The following is a 14,019-nucleotide window of genomic DNA, read 5'->3' on the forward strand; positions in this document are numbered from 1 at the left end:
GGAGAAAGAAACACTGCCAGAAATGCAAACGAAGATGGGTCAGCATGAAAAATGTTTCTAGTGGCCAGAGTTCTCCAGACTTTTCACTGTCCCAGAGCCAGAAAAGGAAATAGCGCCATAAGCTGCAGCTTTGTTTTGTTTGAATCTGCTGGGCTGAAAAATTGGGGCTTGCTAACATGGACTCCACAGGTACATCTACACAGCAAAGAAATAAATTAAAAAGGCCTGCGGCAGCAAGGCTCGGATTTTCCTGGTTCCAGCCCAAGCCAGAACTTCTACACTGCTGATTTTAGCCCCACAGCACGAGCCTGGGTCAGCTGAGCTGGGCTCAGACTCATTGCAGCAAAGGTTTGGGTTTCCACAGCGTAGACACACCCTGCTAGGCCCAGATCTCCGTGAAGTAAATGGGAGATGTGCCAAGGGGACTGGGATCTGTGCGCAGCTGGAGTGAATCAGGACACGGACCAGGGGAAAGCGCATTTCCAGCGAATGCCGTCTCAGGAAGGAGAGAGTCTGAACACCACAGAATCAGGGCTTTAAACGCTGGGTGCACAGACTGACTGACACCATCCAGCCCCCACCGCACCGCACCACACCGTCAGTGTGGGCAGGCCTAGTTCAGCCACAGGCAGGGCAGTTACCCAGCCCTTCCTTTGACGAAAAGCCCACACCTGAATGTCTATTCTGATTTGGGGAACCCCATTGCTGGGGCAGCCAGAGCAGCCCCTCATGTCATGGAGGCTTAGGAATGATGGATTGCCACGGCCCCAGGTGTCCCAGCAGAGCGCTGTCCCCTGACACCTCTGGAGGATGAAGCCCACACCAGCACTCAGGAGCCTTGGCAAAGCATCCCTGTGCTAGGATGGACACCATGCAGCATGTGAACAAGCAGCAGCCGTGCCAGAGTAAAGAAAGCGCCCTTTTCTAATGCAAGATCCACCCTTGCGAGGCCATCCCAGCATGACCAGGAAGGAGACAGGATGCTACCTCTATGAGCTACCCACTACGCACAGAGATTGGTCCTTGGATAGAAGAAGTCCATGGTGCAGTGACTGAGTGATCTGCACTATCACCGTTCTGTGTCCAGCATGGAAACGCACACGTCATGGCAGAGTCCAGGAAACCCCCGTCCCCGACACAGGAGAGTGCGACATGACCCCAACGCTGGTCCTTGCCGGCGTGTGATGAGCAGATTTGTTCTCGAGCAGTTCTGAGACTTGCATGTTGTTGTGCTCATAGTTAAAATATAAATAGGTGATAGAATCATCACTGAGAGCACAAACGTCGCATTTCAGTAATCAGAGGAAATCCCCTGGCAATAAATATCTTGTGGTCTCGACTTTGTTTTTAACAAGTCGGTGTGTTAAAAACAAATCTCCTGGCAGGTTAAAAATATTTCTGCTGGGTATTTGTTTTTGTTTTGTGGAATTTTTTTTTAATTAAAAAACAAACAAAAAAAAAAGAGGAAAATCAAAACCAGGCACTTTGGGAAATTGTACTTTTCTTCCCCAAACAGAACTGGTCAGACACATTGTCAGGATTTGTGGATTTCACAACTTCAAGCCTTCCTGCTTAAAAAAAATGAGGTAAGAAATTTCTCTAAGAAAACAAGGACACCCCCCCTCCCCCCCTCCCGCCCCCACCCCCGATCTCAGCCCAAACCCAGCGGCAGCCCAGCCATTATTGCTCATTGTCAAGGTGAGTGTGGAAGGGCTGGCCAGCGAGTCCAGGTGGTTATTGCAGTCTCACGTGGCTGTGCGGGGGAGAGGGTAAGCCACCCTCCTGCTGGAGGCCTGGCCCCACGCCTGAGTCCACCATGCACTAACAGCTGGGCGAGGTGGTGATAGGGCTGTGCAGGTAGGGGAGGCTGCCAGGGGCCGCGTGAACGCTCACAGAGACCGGGAAGCTGAAGACAAACTTGGAGGTTGGCGTGGAGGCCTTGCCCCGTTCCCGCAGCGTCCCTGAGGGGCTGGCGGCCTCGGCCGCGCAGGACGTTGCCAGCACTTGGGATTCGAACTGCAGCAGCTGGCCCATGAAGCTGAAGTTGGGGGAGATGATGCTCCGGCGCTGTTTGACGAACTCAAAGGCCTCCTCAAGCTTCACGCGCTTCTTCATCATCAGGTAGGCCAAGCAGATGGTGGCAGAGCGGGAGATGCCAGCCTGGCAGTGCACCAGCACCCGACCATGACAGTCCTTCACCGAGTCTGGGGGGCAGAAGGGAGATGGTGTGAATAGCTCACCCCACCCCACGGACAGCCAGCGAGCCCTGCCCTGGGGCCAGAGCTGCCAGCAAAGCTGGCCCAAGAAACGGGGGTCTGGAGGAAAGAGCCGCCACAGCCCTGAAGCCGGTTGATGGGGGAGCAGGGCCAGTCTCCAGCCACAGTTGCTTGCCATTAGGCACCTGTGTCAGCACCCCCGCCCACCCCACTCTGCGAAGCAGGGCCCAGAACTGGCCATGTGGGTGCCGTAGGGCAACCTTTCCATAGGCAGTGTGGGACTGACGGTGGGTCCCGGCCCACCAGCGTGTCTTGGGAAGGCTCTAGATGGGTCGGTGCCCGGGGCAAATGTACACTTCTCCAGGCCCAGGGGGAGGCTGGGCCCCTCTCCAGCCGGGGGACCTGCCACACTGGGTCACTGCCCCTCTGGATTTGCCCTGGCTGCCCACGTCATAGCATGGGGAGGGGAACGGCCTTTCAGGCTCTCCCCAGGACGCAGAGCACCAAGGGGCATGAAAAACCACCAGAGCAGACAAGTGATAGCAGAAGGTAGCAGATGGACACAGCCACGTTCCCTCCCAGGAACCCACCAGGGGTGTTATTAGCGCTTCCCAATCAGCCACCGATCTGTTTCTATTCCACAGACCCCGGCCCAGAGGCTTAGCCCGTGGAGCAAACCTACCTATATACTCGATCGCTTCCATGAACCAGGAGCTGATGTCAGCCTTGTGGTTATCCTCCACGGGGATGCACTTGTACTGGTAGTGCCCTTCGAAGTGATTGGGACAGTCTGACGAGACGTTTAAGAGGGCCGTAATGCCCAGCGTGTCCAGCATGTCCCTCCGGGCGGCATGATAGGCGCTGCCAAGGTAGAGGAAGGAAAGGATTTCGACGGGGCCTCCCTGTTTCCGGAGAGAGCAAAACAAACATCACCATCAGCAGGAACAGCACTGGGCAGCCTGGGCAGCCAGAGCAGCACGTCCCCGGGCAGATGGGAAAAGGAGGCCGAGAACGGCCACCAGCGAGCACCCACATCATGTGGGGAGTCAGCAAGGCCTGCATCTTCAAGAGCGGTGCAGGATGTGGTGACTGCGTGTCTGAGCATTCTACGCAGGGTACCTTGAAGGGGCCCAACTCCCAGAGGGAGGCTGCCCCGCACATTCTGAGTCCCGGGGCCTTTCCCAGAGTCCAGCCAGGCCACCAAGAACAGAGACTCACACAGTCACTCAGCACTTCTGGGAACGTAGACCCCGGTGCCCCCTGGGCAAATAAAACCAGCACCCACCAGCTCCAGAGTGAAACCCACGTCTCCACTGAAGCTAGAGTCACTCTCAGTTCACACCCAGGTAGCGGAGCACGGACACCTGTGCAAGCACTGCAGGAGGCACACAGTCATGACGGATTAGCTTCCAGAGCGGAGACCAGCACCCGCCATGGCAGCGGTCCCAAGTTTTTACCTGCACGACCCCCTTTTAATGAATTATTTCCACCCAGGACCTCGCACAGCATGGAGGACACCACCTGGAAGAGTAAGATGGTGTCCTGCGCATGCCACCTGGCTCAGAACTGATGAGGCAGGAGAGGACGTGGGGGTTTGGGCTCTTTTGGAGACGCCCCCACCCCCCGATGCAGGATGGAAAGAGTTTCACGGCCCGTGGGAGAACATTTTAAACACTGTAGCGAGGCTAGTCTGCCCGGGAGCAGGGCGAGCCTGGCGCTCGGGTGGGCTGAAGGACGGGGAAGCCTACCTGGTCATGCAGGGGGGTCCCACAGGAGCTGCACCCCAGTTCAAGCGGCTCCACGCTGGCTGGCAGAGAAACGCTGCTCAGGGATTTCGTTTTCGCACAGAATTCTGGGTACTCCGAGTAAAACCTCTCGTAGCCGCCTGCAATTAAAGAGAGGCACGAAGGGTCAGCCTGGAAAAGCAACAGCCTTAACCCATCTGTCTACAGGAGGCAGCTGCATTTCCTGCCTCCCCAGCTGCATGCCCCCTCTACCTTTGCCACGGGACGGCGCCCCCACAGAGAAGCAACTCCCCCAGGGACAGAGCGTGGCCACCCGGAAGAGGGACGGTGTCAGTCGTGGCTGCCCTCGGGGAAATGGTACCCGTGCACGTGAAGTGGTGTCACTGGGACAGCCAGGCCACCGCAGGGACGGCACCCTCTGCAGCATGCTGCACGTCACCAGAAGGAACCACTCTGAGCCCCTGACCCTGGAGCTCAGGTTGCCTGTGGGAGGGAAGGCCAGAGCCAGACAAAGGCCCTGCAGCAGCTCAGCACACCCCAGGATCGGGCCCTTGGCTCCCAAGGTCCGTGCCCAAGGCTAACTTTTCCCCCGCTGCCGGGCTGCCCTGGTGATGGGCACGCACTGCGGCTCACTGGAAACACAGCAGCCAAGGGCCGGGGTGGCCCCACTGGGTCATCAATGTGCTTCTGCCTGTGTGTTGGGAGTGTGTGTGGGGGGGGAAATCACCTCACCCCAGTTGAGACATACATTTCCCCGTCTCGCACACAGCACACCGCCTCCCTGCACGTGGTTACGGAATAGCCACCAAGCAGGCGAAGCCCAGCCCCTTGTTGGGGTTTCAGTAAATCTAGTAAGTGAAGGCCCATGGAAGCGCCAACCCCCCTTCCCCTAACCACCTGCTGGACTCTGTCCCGGTCCTCGTGGGGGATCAGCCCCCCCCCCCCCAATCCATCCCCCATTGCAATCCCCCCAGTGTACACAGGGGAAGTAGCCATTTGCGCTGGCGGAGCAAACCTCCATCGTTGCGGGCAGAGATCCCTGGTGCACTCCTGGCCCCCTCGCACTGGTGACCCCATTGGAGTGGCTGGGACCAGGGTAATTCCCCATGCAGAGGCGATCTTGGATTATTCCTTCTCGTGGTGGGGCAGCACCATGGAAAGCCAACGCTGGGTCCCACTCCCACTGTCAGTGGCGGAGCTCTCTGGGCATCTGGGTCCATGGACTCTCAGCAATGCTCCCCGCCTCCCACGAGGCCGCCCCAGCCGTGCACGCAGCACAAGAGCGCACACACCCACTAGTCTTACTCTGAGAAGGGCACCAGCCGGCTGCTACATGCTGGATACGTTCCCTGCAGCAGAGACTTTCTCTGCTAGCTTAGTCCATGGTCTGATTTGCAAACCCGGCCAATGCCTCCATCATTCACACCCTTACACACCCCCACCACCACTGCCCCCCCCCCCCACACCCTCTGCACAAAAGCCTGGCCTCCGGTAGTCCTCCCTCCCCCAGATGCACACTAAAATCCCACACGGGGCACAATACCGGTCCTACCCTGGTGACACCACTGAAGGCCACGTGGTAACAGCAGCGTAAAACCAGGGAGCCAATCGGAACCCGATGTTGCAGCCAGCCTTGTGCGTCAGGATGCCTGTTCTGAAGGCTGGTTTCCGTGGGCCTGCAATCTATGCTGCAGAGGGTCTCAACCCAGGGAGCAGGACCCCACCCTTCAAAGGGCAGTCACCAGAAGAAACCAGCTGTGCTTGCAAGAGGATCACAAGCCGGGGCTCTGAGCTCAGGGTAGGGCAGAGAATCTCTGGAGTAGGGAATCAGTAGCTGTTGCCAGAGAGTGGCCGGCTTCACCCTCCCACCGATGACAGAAGGGGTGGGGCGGACAACCATCACTTAATTACTCACAGGGTGGTAGTGCCCGGAGAGCAGAGCAATGCTAGGGGTTGTATCTACACACAACAGAAAGATGGCTCGGTGAGGAAGGGGCTGACAACCACCAGATTTCACATCATCCTCATCATTTCATTTTGCATAAAGAAAGTTGCCCAGATGCAAGCATCGCTCTGGGAAGTGGACAGGAGCCAATAGCCACCTTAAATCTCCGGGCCCCCAGAATCTCTTTCCAATAGGATTTTTCAGCCTGATGACAGAGCGGCCCCTAGTCTGGGGAAGGAGGCACAAAGTTCAAAGACACACAGGAGAGCACTGCTACCGCTCCTAGTCTAACCCCTCAGGTCAGCATTTAGCTACATCTTTTGCATCAATCAAGAGACAGTAATACTGAATCAGCGATTGACAGGCCAGATGCTATCCACATGTGCACACGCAGCGTGTTTGTAACAGGCAGTGCTCAGATCAGTTAAGCATCCGTTTGGCTTGGAAGGGGGAGAGGAGGAAAGCAGGATTTGCCAGAGTGGATAACAGGAGAATATCCTCCTTATCTAGCTAGCGCTCCCAAAAGCAAGACCCACCCTGTGACAGCATTTGTTCTGAATTGTTTATACCAAGAAAAAAGCACTCGGCAGATTTTGAAAGGCAAAAATACATAGTAACATTTTCCAAGGCACAAGACTCTAGAGCAGGGTAGTCAACAGGTGGACCATGGACCAAATCCAGACCGCCAGACGCTTTTGAATGGACCCCAAAATCTTTTTATGTACTTACTACCATTGCTGTTTAAAAAAAAAAAAAAATTATTCTCTCTGAAATCCAGACCTCGACCAAGAAATTTGGATGTTAATAAAAAATAACTGGCCACCCCTGCTCTAGAGACTGAAAAACCAGCTGGACAGAGAGCCAGTGTAAAACTGTTCATGCTAGCTTACGTGGTAATGAGGGGCAGAAACCAGGTTAGTGCTAGCTTTCAAAATGAAACTGGTGGGGCCATGACCGGGCAGCTTCTGCATCACCACTTCCATTAGACAATATTTGCCATGTTTAAGTGAGACTTCTCTTTTCAGGCCACTCTGGCCCACTCTCACCATGTCTTCCTGTCTACACTGATCACTCCTCTAGGTCCATCCTCTTGGAAATACGACCACAGTGGATTTTAAAGGTTTTTCCCTCTCTACCCTCCCCCCACCCCGCCCCATCAAGGTATCACCTGAAAGCACCAATTCAAGTGATCTCACCACTCCATCCTTCACACCCGAGCTAACAAAGGTTAGAAGAATGGGGAAAGGGAGAAATCAGACTGTTTACTTCGCATCCCATGCAATTATTTACACTTGTGTGGAACAACTATGAAATTCACCTTGCATAGTTACTTACACCTGATCTGGTAGCAAGACAGTGGGGGAAGTCAGATGCTTATTGTCAATAAGCTGCTGCTCCCTGCAGCTGCTCTACCTCCGCACGAGTCTTGTGCTTTCTGCTCACCACACTGCAGTCCTTTCTGCTCAAAGCAGCATTTAAAAAATTAACTCTTGGCCCAGTTCTCCTGTGCCTTGCAGCTTACGGACTGAGAAAACCACTACTTCTGCGAATTAGGGCTTGTAGTATATCACTTGCATATATTTATTAAAAGAGAAAAACCACACACGGATCTGATGATGGGACGGAAACAGCTTGTGGGTTTTCATATTGTCCATGTGACATTCAATCACAGATGGCTTCATATTTTCCTACCAACAGACAAAACAGCTGCTATTGATCAGCTGGAGTGCAGGGAATCTCAAATGTCATCTGTGGCTGTTTACCTCCAGGGATATTTCTCTGTCTCTTTTAGACACCACGAGTATGACCTCTGAGTCCTTGTAAATGTCTATCTCTGTTTAAAAATCCATATTATGCATGTAATTAAGGTGTTTTACTATCACTGTAGGAATCTAGCCAAACTAAGACCTATGCTTTCCAGGCTAGTTGTTGACACCTTAATCCACAGATGTGTTTCATCCCAACCAGCCTACTGCAGTTCTGGATTTATCATAGAAGATTAGGGTTGGAAGGGACCTCAGGAGGTATCTAGTCCAAGCCCCTGTTCAAAGCAGGACTAACCTCAGCTAAAACATCCCAGCCAGATCTCTGTGAAGCCACAACTTAAAAACCTCAAGATGGAGATTCCCCTCCTCCCCCCATCCAGGTGACATTCCAGTGCTTCACCACCTCCTAGTGAAAAACTTTTTCCTAATATCCAACCTAGACCTCCCCCACTGCAACTTGAGACCGTTGCTCCTAGTTCTGTCATCTACCACCACTGAGAACAGCCTAGCTCCATCCTCCCTGGAACCCCCTTTCAGATAGTTAAAGGCTGCTACCAAATCCCCCATCATTCTTCTCTTTTGCAGACTAAACAAGCCTTTTTCCGTCAGCCTCTCCTCATAAGTCTTGTGCTCCAGCCCCCTAATCATTTTTGTTGCCCTCCCCTAGATTCTTTCCAATTTATCCACATCCTTCCTGTAGTGGGGGGCCCAAAACTGGACACACTACTCCAAATGGGGCCTCCCCAATGCCATATAGAGGGGAATAATCACTTTCTGCGATCTGCTGGCAATGCTCCTAACAACACAGCCCAATATGCCGTTACCCTTCTTGGCAATAAGGGCACACTGACTCATATCCAGCTTCTTGTCCACTGTAACCCCAGGTCCTTTTCTGAAGAACTGCTGCCTAGCCTGTTGGTCCCCAGTCTGTAGCAGTGCATGGGATTCTTCCATCCTAAGTGCAGGACTCTGCACTTGTCCTTGTTGAACCTCATCAGATTTCTTTTGGCCCAATCCTCCAATTTGTCTAGATCACTCTGTGTCCAATCCCTTCCCTCCAGTGTATCTACCACTCCCCCCAGCTTAGTATCATCTGTCATTTGTAGTTCTTTCCACTGCTGTTCCTTGCAGGGGGCGCCTATAAAACCCAGCAGATGGATGGATTACTTGACCTAAATTTCTCCTTCCAACCTACAGTCCCATATTAGAGGGCATTTGTAGAAATGCAGCCATAGGTAGATTTCATGTATGCTTAGTTATTTGATCTTTTAGGCTTCTGAAGAGAGCAACACATCACAAATCCTCATGTATCCTTATTTTTGTAGATCCCATGCACTGCCCTTTTTTTTTTTTTTTTTTTTTTTTGAGGTGCGATTGTATTTATCACAACTAGCAACAAAAAGAATTTCATTAAGAAAATGGAAAAGCACTTGATCTTCAACACCCACCACATAAGCAGGTGAGCTGGCAGGCTATGCATTCATAGAAATGCTCATGCTATGGCAGGAATAATGGAAAAGCATAGGACGACAATATATTGTCATGCAACACCCCCACCAGCTCACATCTTCTCTTTACAACTGCTAGCCTCCCACGACTTCACCATTTTGCCGGAATTCTGGTTTCTCCTCTTGTTTGATACCAAACAATTTTCATTTTTAAGAGCATTTAAAATAAGTCTGATCTTGAAGTATTCACACTCAGAGGAAACTCCCCCAGACACAGGTGCTGTGTCTGCATCGGAGGGCAGAGCTTAATGACTGCAGCATCAGGCCACAAACTTGTTCTCCACAGTCAGCTTCCAGATGGCACTTCCGCCTTACATATGTAGGAACTGGAGACTGGCATGAAATTCTGGCCCCACTGAACTCAAGGGGTGTTTTGCCATTGACCCCAATGGGGACAGGACCTAATCCTAGATTCAGCTCAGTCACTCCAGCCTAAATGAAAGCCTGACTGCAGTGAATTACTCAGAGTCCGGCCCTAAAGCCTCATCCACCACACACATTAACTATGCGCTATGCTTCTTGGCTCTGCAATTTATGTATTCAAACAGCTGAATAAGTGTTGGGATGTAAATCTAAAGTCTGACTGCATTTGTAAAAAATGGAACTGGAAATCTGCATTGACTGTGTATACCTCGTAGGAAACATTATTAGTAAGGCCCAGATTCAGCAAAGCACTGGAACACATGTTCTATTTTATTCACCCCCCTCTTGAAGTCAATGGGATTTAAGCACATGTTGATTTGGTTTGCAGAATCAAGGCCAGAGAGAGATAAGTAATACACCACCATGCAGTTTGCTGCTTGATTGCTAAACATTTTACTCCATCCTGAGGTTCTGCTGCTCCTATTATTGAATGAGGTTTTCATAACCCTTTTTCTTGATAGGCAGCCTCTGTATTAAAACACTGCTCTCCCTGCTAGACAGAACCTGAAGGTGGGATTACAAACCCCACAAAATCAGTTTATTCTACAAGAATGTCATAGCTGTGATTATAGCAGTTGTAAGCTGGGGGCAGGCAGGATGTCTACAGAAGAAAGGTCTGTGGAGCTGGAGGTTCTTGGTCTTAATCGTGACTTCACTGCTTCACTTACGTGTTTGGCAGGACATTTGATCTCTTTGTACTCCAGGTAACCCAGCTGCAAAACTGCTTAAAAGCATGGTTTTACTATAAAGCAGCTATGACATGTCAACTCAAATGAATCCGCTTATTATAACAGTAACCCATGTGCAATTAAAAAAAAAGACAGATTAAAGTGAGTTTTACATAGATTTGGGGTCTGATACTGCTCCCATTGACTTCATGAGGAGCAGGATCCCCCCCTCCCCATGTCTTAAATGCCATACAAACTCCCTTCGGTGCAATAGATTTTTCTTGTGAAAAGAGACTGAGATTTTAGGTATAATTTAAGACTGCAGAACCAAAGGGTCAGTTTTACAGACAGGAATAATTTGTTATCGAAAACAAGTGAAAAGAAACTGAATCAGGGCAACTCTTTTTTCTTTTAAATAGTCTTGGTAGTGGGGGAAAAACCTAGCATTTTGGTCTGCATGTATTTTTATCAGTAGCAGAATGACTTATTAACAAGAGAAAACCCGTTTATACAAGGTTCCACTGCTATGCAAGTGTTTATTCTCCTTTTTGCAAGTGATATAAAACAGTCTCAAAGAAAGGCTCCCGCTCTGGAGAACAAAAAATCCATTCTGAGAAAAGCTCCTGCTGTTTTTACCGTTCCTAGCACAACAAATGTCAAATACCATGTTTGGCAAATCTGTCAATGGACTCCCCACCATCATGATAAGTAAAACGAACAAATTAAAACTCATTAGCAAATGCAATTCCACCGGAGGCTCACATTACCCAACCAAACAATGAAGTCTTGAAGAAAAACATTGTCTTAAATTAAATCTCAGAGCATGAAGCCTCTGGCTGTCACTAGTGTGAACATAGGAGGGAGACTATTAAAAATAAAAAAGCAGTGGAGACTGTCCAGTTTCTAGAGGTTTCTTTCTACTAGAATGAACCGCACTTTGACAGACTATTTTTGCTATGGCAAAATCTGCCTTCAGCAATCCACATATACCAGCATCCCAATGTGAGCAAGAATTAATTTTTTTTTTTAACATGGGTATAATTTGTTTCAAATAAGTTCCATCTATCCAGTCTAAAGATCTGAGCAGTCATGTCATTACAAATCCATCTTCCACAGATATCAATATGCTTTAAAATTGGACATGGAAAATATTCTGTCTTCCTGGTGCTCCTCAGCTAAATTTGGCTTGGTGGAGACCAAAATGATTCTTAAAATGTGTGTGGTCTTAGCTGAATGAAAAAAAGACTAAAGAACCTTTAACCCCAAGGCGGGAAGATTCATGACCCAGCTCCCTCCCACAGAGGCCCTCAGCCATTTCCTCTGGATTATTTTGAATATGCCAAACGTGCATGTGCATCCCACCTGATTTATCCCTTTGGGTCTGACTGTCAATGCTACCTTTGTGAAGGACTGTAGTAGTTCAGTTAAGCTTACCACCCAGCAGATGACTAATTACAGCATTGTTCTTATCCACAAACCCAGTTAGCAAAATCAGCAGTGACAAAGACCCAGGCCGGACACAAGGATTGGCAGCAAAACTCTAGAGAAGAGGATGCCCTGGAAGCCACTATTCATGAACCAGAAGGGGGATTTTTTTAAATGACATTTACTGCTTTCTTCTAAAATCCATGGAAAGCAGACAAACTGGAAAATCGACACCTTCCTCATGCCCAGAGTATTTTCTTTTGTATTCAGATCACTGCATTATCCAGGCGGTTACTCACATTAGGTGGTTTTATACAGAAGTGAAGGAGTTCCCTCCAGGAAAACCCACTCTGCCTCCCACACCGCTGGGCAGGGCCCTAAACAGAAGCGAATTGGGCGGCGCACTCCTAGATTTACCTTTGTGACAAACACCCGGCTGGGGTGTCCCCCAACCCACCCCCAGTTACATATGAACGAAGGGGGCGGGGGGGAGGAAACCAATCCATAAAACCCGACACCCTGAAAATGGCCTTTGCGGTTCAACCAAAGGTCACCAGTAGCACTTCCCCCGCAGCTGAGCCGACCGGCCCCACGGGCAGGACAGCCTTAGCCAGCCCCCGGCTCGGGGGGGCACCATAACCGCACTGGCGCTGCCCCGCCGGAGCCGGGCCCGGCCAAGGAGCCGGCTGCTAGCCACGGGGATAGAAGGAAGGGAGGGGGGTCGTTTGATTCCCGCCCCCTCCCCAGCCCGGAGCCTGAAGGTTGAAAGAATGAATGGAATGCGCCTGGCGTGTGAATGGAAGGCAGGCAGGAAGGAAACGTGACGCAGGGGACCCGTCCGTCCTCTGCCCCCCAGCCCGGTCCCGGAGCAGCCGGCTCCAGTGCAGTCCCGCCCCTCTCCATGCAGCACCCGCGAAGACTGCTGGCGGGGGGGGCACCCCCCGGAGCTGCAGCCACGCGAGGGGCTGGGCTAAGAAATGGGGCGGCAGCAGAGCGCTTTGCATGGAAAGGAGGGGACGAGTCCATCCGGACAGCCAGCCTTCCTGGAGGGGGGGGGGGGGGCCACAACAGGGGCCCGCCCCACTGCAAGCCAGGTGACCGAGGTCAGAGCCCAGGGGCGCCCCCGCCCCTCTCCCCTGCTGCATGCATGCACACGCAGTCACAGACCGGGCGGCTCGGTTCGGAGTGACTCCGGAGCCGGACTCTCTGCCCCACGGTCAGCGCGCACGCAGCCCGACACGCGCACCACCGAGAAGGCAGGGGAGGGGGGCTGCTCACGTCGCAGCCTACGACCACAGCCCCCCCGCTCAGCCCCTGACCCCCCCAGCTCGCCAGGGCCCCCCAGCCCTCGGAACCCATACACCAAGCCCCCCGAGCGGCACCTTTGAGCAGGCAGACGTCGGGGCGCTCGGTGTCCCGGCGCAGCGCCCGCACCACCAGCCAGACGGTGCTGTCCTCCCGCAGGCCCTGGGCGCGGGCGCTGCGCTCGTCGTAGACCACCACGGCGGCGTAGAGGCCGGCGCGCAGACAGGCGCGCACCTCGCCCTCGGCCGGCAGGATCTGCTCCAGGCTGACGGCGCCCTTGGCCCGGCGGCGCACGATGCTGTTGCAGCGCACGTTGAGCGCCCCGCGGATGTGCCCGGCGCTGTGCGCCAGGAAGGGGCGGCAGTCCAGCAACAGGCAGCGACCGCCGCCCGCCTCCCGGCGCAGCAGCCGCTGCAGCGCGCTGCCCTCCACCTCGCGCAGCTCCCCCATGTCGGGTGGGCAGCGGCGCCGCGCAGCGCAGCCGGGCAGCGCCTCACAGAGCGCTCGGGCCCGGCCCTTTACAGCAGCAGCAGCGCCCGCGCCCCGCCCGCCAGCCGCCGCGCACCGCCAGCTGAATGGAGCGCGCGGAGCTCCGCCCCCGAAACGTCACCGCCCGACGCCCCAGCCGGGCGACTCCATTCAGAAAACCCCAGTGAGGCGGGGCTGCTCAGGCGGCTGATGAATGGGGACGCGGGGGGGGGGAGGAGCGGGTTCTGCTGCGCGAGGTCGCTGCTGGCCTGGGGCCAGGTTCATGTCACATGTGCCTGGGCCTGATGTGTGTGTGTCTGTGGACGAGGAGATCAGTGCCTGTGCTGGGGGAGGGGCAGGGCTCAAGCATAATCTTTTTCGTACGAAGTTGTAACATGGGCCCCCACCCACACACAAACCACAGTCCCTCGACCCCTACTTATAATCTCATGAGCCATGAAAAATGTGTTCCTCATCGTAATTGGGGGTGGGGGATTGCAGCCTGGGCCGGACCCCCCTCCTCCCCCAGTAAAGTGTACCCTTCCCCCAC

At 53.1% G+C, this 14,019-nt stretch overlaps 1 protein-coding gene across 1 annotated transcript; it reads right to left on the bottom strand.

Moving 5' to 3' along the window:
• Window positions 1–1,650: 1,650 nt before the first annotated feature.
• Window positions 1,651–13,451, bottom strand: DUSP4 (dual specificity phosphatase 4). Its single transcript, XM_067556878.1, has 4 exons — window positions 13,079–13,451; window positions 3,965–4,101; window positions 2,899–3,118; window positions 1,651–2,204 (listed from the first exon to the last, which is right to left on the bottom strand). The coding sequence occupies exons 1-4, from the start codon at window positions 13,449–13,451 to the stop codon at window positions 1,822–1,824; spliced, it is 1,113 nt and encodes a 370-aa protein (XP_067412979.1). The 3' UTR covers window positions 1,651–1,821.
• Window positions 13,452–14,019: the final 568 nt, after the last annotated feature.

The sequence above is a fragment of the Emydura macquarii genome, unplaced genomic scaffold, assembly GCF_026122565.2.
Source record: "Emydura macquarii macquarii isolate MOO-44397 ecotype Brisbane River unplaced genomic scaffold, CSIRO-AGI_Emac_v2 contig_1790, whole genome shotgun sequence".
NCBI lineage: Eukaryota > Metazoa > Chordata > Testudines > Chelidae > Emydura > Emydura macquarii.